At 41.1% G+C, this 7500-nt stretch overlaps 1 protein-coding gene across 1 annotated transcript in view; it reads left to right on the top strand.

Annotated features, from left to right (window-relative positions):
• frmd3 (FERM domain containing 3) overlaps positions 1–7500 on the top strand; it is a gene marked incomplete at its 3' end in the record, with an annotated part of 254619 nt that overhangs the window by 62868 nt on the left and 184251 nt on the right. The window contains exon 2 of the mRNA XM_084314149.1: positions 4186–4290. Within this exon, the coding sequence (XP_084170275.1) occupies positions 4186–4290 (105 nt within the window). The remainder of the gene's footprint in view (positions 1–4185; positions 4291–7500) is intronic.

Raw genomic sequence — 7500 nt, 5'->3', positions numbered from 1 at the left:
ACTGAAAAATATAGGCTACATTTGTAGTATTAACTTAGTGCAAACAAACAATATGCTCAGCCAGCACTAGACTTTCCTTTCTTTAATATAAACACAAAAAAACAATGTCAACCATGTTTAAATTCCCTGATTGTCAGTTCTTAATGGAAAGATTCGTGTTCTGCTTGAAATTATTATGTATCTGTCTACATTTATTTAGACTAACATTATTTAAATATTGAGTGCAACTGTGGTGGATTACGTAATTCGGTGAGTTGGAACTATCTATGGGTTGGCGCCGGGTCCCCACGGACATTTTAGTGTCACGCACCTTCAGCTCAGGCAATGTTATTATCAGCTCCGGTAGCTCCGGTAACGTTAGGAGGTGATGGCATGCAGTGGGAAAGCGGCAATAGTCCCGGTTGGAGTTAGTAAAACACAGTTGTATGTTAGCCTTCTTGGATGTTGAATAAACGCCTATCATTGTCTTTAAACACCCCGCCTCTCAGACTCCCATTTCCTCCTCTGCTAGCTAGTAGCTACGGTAACATTTCGTTGACTGTATTACCTCGCGGGCTGATTCTATAGTTAAAACGTGCATTGTATTGTACAAACTGCTAACGCTATGGCAAGATGTGTGTATGCCTATGTAATGTTAATGGCTATGTTTTTAAAGTCGTAATGAAGATTGATTTAGATTGTGCTTGCCATTTGTACACAAACTGACTAGCACCTGGCTCAGCTGCAGTGCTGCTGCAGCAGCCAGTGCTCACCTCCGCCAAATGAATTTTTTTTATTTGCGCGTCATCTGAACCGTACGATACACAGACGCGCCATTACCGGATAAATATATATATATAATTAGTAAACTGTCGGGGGCATTTTGTGCCCGCCTTAACTGATTTTCGAGGGCATTTTGTCCATTTTCAAGGGCATTATGCCCCAAGCCCCCGTTAATTTCGAACCCTGACACACACACACACACACACACACACACACACACACACACACACACACACACACACACACACACACACACACACAGAAGGAAGGAGCTGGTGTGATACAGAACATGTCTACTTAAACGACATGCAATATTTACACGCTAGATGACACATAGTTGCACTAAGTGTTTTGACAAGTGTACCTTAGGCAGAGTGGTCACCAGTACATGCTGACATACCGACACATGCAAACACACGTGGGCAATATGGAAGCGGAGAACATCGTCATAATGAAGATTTCTTTCATCTCCACTATCAATATAACATGATAACTGCTCACATATGCTGTCCATCACATTGTACGGCATGGTAATGTAAAGTGCAATATCACACCAAAACCTTTTCAGATGATATTCCCTCAAATACTTTAGATCAAATCAATTTTTGTGAGATATTCAGTTAATGTTTGCTAGTTATCATAAATTTTCAGCTGCATTATGGAAGACCAACCATTCATCATTTGGTATTTTCTATAGTGCAGCCAGAACAATAGCGATAGACTCTCACACATGCACATGCACATGTAGAGCTGCCGCGGTTACCGCAATACCGCGGTATCGCTGTTACGTCACGCCCACCGCAGCGTTTAACTGAATACCGCATTAACGCTGTTTTTTATAATAATACTCTCAACCAAAGCAATGCAAGGGAACATTTTTGATTGACAGTCGAATCTGCCAATTACGTCACACCGCTTGCACCCGCCTCTGCTGTTACCACCAATCGGCAAGCGCCTATTTGGTTTTTACTTCCTGGATGTTAGCCATTGATCACAACAAGGCTAATAACATTAGCTCCCCGCCTGAGTGGACTACCAGAGCTCCAGTCCACAGGAGTACTAAACGAGGCATAATGATTTTACTGCAACGAATGTTATAATAAAAGCCCTTCGTTCTATACACTTGTCTGATTGAAAACTTTATTAACAGACCGCAGAATGTGCACAACTCAGCACGCTCTGAGCAAAGGAAGGAACGGAGATATGAATTGAGTAATGCTTGCCTTGCTATGGTCCGGTAAATACGCTGATGTTATTGAACGTGTAACTATATAACGTTAATGCCACAAAACGAATGCCTTTGTTAATCAAGTAGTAACTTTATAATAATAATAAGAAGAAGAAAGGGTCGGGGGGGGGTAACCACCGGGCGCTACCAGCCTACCACCGCTGCCCGCACCACCGAGTGAACGGCGCACGACCAGAGGGGAGACTTCGAATCCGTGTTTCACTTTCAATAATGAATGCGTGCTTGCCGAATCCCAAACAATATTCATGCTGCAAAGTCATCCTCTAAAGATAGACATTTAGACTAGAGGCAGGCTATATGCTATAAAGAGTAGACTACTTAAAAAAATAAAAATGCATTCCAACGGTTATATTGCGGCGGTATGAAATATTACGCAAATTTGTGCGGTAAGGAAAATATCAATACCGCGCTAGCTCTATGCACATGCACATGCACGCACGCACGCACGCACGAACGCACGCACGCACACACACACACACACACACACACACACACACACACACACACACACACACACACACACACACACACACACAGAGACACACAGAAAACAGTAAATCAGATCACAGGGAGTGGCAATTTCACACCATGGAGGGCAAGCATCTATCTAGCTATGGTCACTTGTGAGTTGTGATGTCACACACACACACACACACACACACACACACACACACACACACACACGCACGCACGCGCGCACACACACACACACACACACACACACACACACACACACACACACACACACACACACACACACACACACACACACACACACACACACACACACACACACACACACACACACACACACACACACACACACACACACACACACACACACACACACACACACACACACACACACACACACACACACACACACACACACACACACACACACACACACACACACACACACACACACACACACACACACACACACACACACACACACACACACACACACACGTTCATCAGCCAGCACACACATAACTTCCTGTGAGAAAAGGTCCAGCGCTCGTTATTGACAGCTCAATAAAATAGAGAGGTGGGGATGGAGTGAGTATGTGATACGCATAAATATATATGTGTGTGTGTGTGTGTGTGTGTGTGTGTGTGTGTGTGTGTGTGTGTGTGTGTGTGTGTGTGTGTGTGTGTCTGTGTCTGTGTTCATATGTGCGTTTGTGATGAGTAGATATTGATCAGGGAGCAGGGCTGTAAAAAAACTGCAGAGCGATAATTGATCGCTCTCTCTGGTGTGGTTATGGGATTGAGTCTAGCGCCCTTCCATTGGCTGGCTGTCTTAATGGATAATTTAATGGATTTCAGATTTCGCTTTTCTGTCTGTATGGGATTAGCGGTAGCTAATAAATGGCTTACACACGTGTAGCAACAAATTGCTTAGGAAATGTTGATCAGTGAATGGTAATCAACACAAAAAGCACAAACTGTGAGGGCTAAAATCAACCTGGACAATAACAAATCAATGGTGCACAATATTAACATCTCAGAGCCTGGGACATGAGGTTGAAATAGGGCTGGGCGATAAACTGAAAATGTACAGAGATCAACATTATAAATCTCTTACCAATCTAGTTTTGACCATATCACTATGGTCTTATGGTAAAGGCCTTCCTCCAGTGCATGGGTTATTTCATTTTGTACCCCTTTCATTCAACTGGATGCACAACAACAAATCACACAACATGCTGACAAACAAACGTTACCTGACAGCAGGGCCAAAACAATGGAGAACGTGGTATTTTTACGCTGGTTTGAATTATTGTCTCATATATCGTTACTGAGGTAAATGTGATATACCGTGATATTTGATTTCAGGTGGTATTGTACCAGCCCTAGGTTGAAACCACACAGTGGTAGCCCCTTGGTGTAAACTCTATCCATTCTGATTATAATATAATCATATATTATGGTTCTAGTTAGGGATGCACTGCCACTTTATACAAAATACCACTATACTTAATAAGACCAGGGTATAAAACCGTCGTGGTCTCGTGGTGTTGGTGAGGTGCCTTTACCATTACTGCAGTCCCACGGCACTATCTGTGCAGCCGACAAAATGTTGCGTGGAAAACCAAGAAAACAAGCATGCGATCCCTTCTGTGTCCCGAGACAACGCTGAATGTGTCCTGTCTTCTCCCCCCTCACAGAGAGACACCAAAGGTCAGTTCCTATTGGACCATGTGTGTAACCACTACAGTCTGCTGGAGAAAGACTACTTTGGCATCAGATATGTGGACCCAGAGAAACAGAGGGTAAGTACACACACATGCACACAGACATATACTGTACGTGTTCACACGCACGCACGCACGCACGCAGCCACGCACGCACACACACACACACACACACACACACACGTTCCAAAAGACATATATCAATCAGCATTTGATGGTGTTAAGCGGGAAGGCATAAATATCTCATGCCTACCCTCCCACATCTCGGCTGCATATGACCTCACACTGACACAAGAAAATGGCACAAGAAATATATATATATTTATGAAATACAAATTAGAGCAGCAATAATAGTTTTCTGACCATTAGATGACAACAAGGAGCTATGTAAACAAGGCACTCTCTTCTCTTTCTTCCAAAATGAAATCATCTTCAATGATCGCCACACAATGGCAAATATTGATTAATTGATTTTCTTTTTCTTTTAAGAGTTAATAGAATGGTTGAAAGGGAATCACCAACACTTACCTTTGTTTTGAAAACCTAGTCTACAGATCACACATAGAACACATACAAACACAGCAACATTTCATTCTTTTGAGGATAATAATTTACAAGATGTAAGTTTGTCAGCCTAAATGCCCGTACTTCTACAGTTGTGAATGGTCTCTTGAATTGGCACATATTTATTATTTATTTATATTTCACTTTACATTTAGGCTATGTGTCCACGCAAAGCCTTTTTTTTAAGCCGGACCGCTTTGAAAAAAGAAAAAAAAAAGCTCTGAGCGTTTTTTCTGAGGCTTGCGCCAGCCGCGGCTCCGCCCCTTCCTCGATGAGTTACATTGATGAGCGCGCTCCTTTTCCAAAAGTTGAACTAGTTTCAACTTTATGAGCTGGGAGCGCTCCGCCAAAAACGCTGCTGCCCAGAGCTCATAAAACGTGAGGCGCGTCGCTGGGAAGAGGAGCGCGCCTGTCGCTTCTCCAGCATAGAAATGAATGACAGAAAGGAGCTGACAACTCATAAAACGTCGGCTATGGACACAAGCCCTTACTGGTTTGGTCAAACGAGATGGCTGGTCTAAAGACAGGTGCAGAACACACAGTCTCCGGAGAAGGAGTAGAATTCAAACCAGTAAATGTAAGAAAATGTAAATATTAGGGAATATTCTAAATACTTCACCTTCATACATAATGTTGCTTAACCTTGCTAATTCAATCTGGTTGTAACTAAGAGATTTGCAGGAAAAAAACAATAGATTTTGTGCATAGATCGCTACATTTCTCTGCATTTCCTGATTAGAACAAGATGACAATTGGCCAATAGTGAACATTAAATACATAGCCTACAAACATGAATCTGTTGTGCCCACACAATACTGATGTAACTAAGAGATTAGCTGGGAATTTTTTTTTGCACAAGTATTTCACCAACAATATGAGGCTGACTCAGGCCCTGGCATAATTTGCCAGAGACTTCATTGCATGTGACGTGAAGCTTTGTGTAGTAGCGCCCCCTTGTGTTTATGTTTTGTTTACCCTCATTATTGATTTTCAATGGGCAATGATGATAATAATAATAATAATAATAATAATAATAATAATAATAATAATAATAATAATAATAATAATAATAATAATAATAATAATAATAATAATAATAATAATAATAATAATAATAATAATAATAATAATAATAATAATACCACTTTATTTGTATAGCACCTTTCATACAGAAACTGCAGCTCAAAGTGCTTCACAACAGAAAAAAGGCAGACATAAAATGAGCACATAAAGTGCAGACATATAAAATCACAGTTTTTCACATTAGGATCTAACATCCCAACAGGCCACCTTGTTTATGGTTTGATTCAGTTTTAACTCATTGGACGCCACCGCTTAAGTGCGGTAGAACGCCATCGCTTTAATCAATGGGAGGAGTGGGAGATTTGCGAATGCTTAACATATATCTTAAATTATGGCTATGGGTCTAATACACCCGTTGCTTATCAATGAGTTGCTTGCAGTCAACATGTACAAAATGGATTGTTTTTTCATCGGTACATTTCCGTTTTATACCGTTTTGAATACGAGTATAGTTTTGGTGATTTCTAGTAATTCCAGAGAAAGACGCGATAATAGCCCTTTAGTGGAATACACAAAACGCGTTGTTTTTCGGCTGATTTTTTTATCGTTTTCAAATAAACGCTAGATTATCGATAGTATATGTGTCCTCATGCTCGATACAGAAGCGGGCTGAAAAATCGCTTAAGCGTGCATTGGTCGGCGCCAACGGCACACACACACACACACACACACACACACACACATACACACACACACACACACACACACACACACACACACACACACACACACACACACACACACACACACACACACACACACACACACACACATCTATATGAATTGAAAATGGGGGACCCTGATGGAAACAAGACAAACGTCTTTCTCAGGTCTGCATCCCCTTAACAATTGTATGTATTGAGCCGTACTGTATTGTACCCATTCTGCAATCTGTTAAATAAAGTTTTCATTCATTCATTCATTCACACACACGTTGTGATCGCTGTGAACAAAACATCTGATTAACCCAAGATTGGTAACATAGAGTCCTTACCTCACATCTGATGTCCTGCAAAAAGATTAATCCAATTCCTGATCGCCATTCCAAATATTGATCGCGTTTATTGATCCAACGTTATATATCCAAAACACATAATCCACGGTGCTCAGTGTCCCCAGTCAATGTGTTATAATATACTGCATGCCCGAGAAGGAAAACCTGGACCGGACTTTTTTTTTTATGCACAGTCCCAGCCAATCCAATCCAATGATGTGCAATACCTTCCGGGAGACGATAGGCGGCGGTATTTGCGAGCTCAGACCCATTCCCAACGATAACATCAGGTTGGATGGATGAAAATGAATGGATATCGCTAATAAAAGAAATAACGATTAAAACCCAAATATTCTCATGATTGGCGCTCAAGCGTCTGCGAGTTAACCCGACTATACTCGTGACTGGCGTCCAATGAGTTAATAGATTGAAAAAAACTAAAAATAGACAATAATAGAAAGAGTAAAATAGTGCAATCGTGTAGTGTAATAAGTAGTAGAATAGAATAGACATGAAATGAGCACATAAAGTGCAGAAATATAAAATCACAGCTTTTTTACAGTGCAATAAAATAGTTCTGGATTACTGTTCAACAGTTCAAAGTCGTCTTTACCTTCTCTGTCTGGTATACACAGTTTAAAACCTGA

This window comes from Notolepis coatsorum, assembly GCF_963971535.1.
Source record: "Notolepis coatsorum genome assembly, chromosome: 1".
NCBI lineage: Eukaryota > Metazoa > Chordata > Actinopteri > Aulopiformes > Paralepididae > Notolepis > Notolepis coatsorum.
Note: the sequence above shows the minus strand (reverse complement) of the source record. Positions and strands in the feature narration are given on the sequence as shown.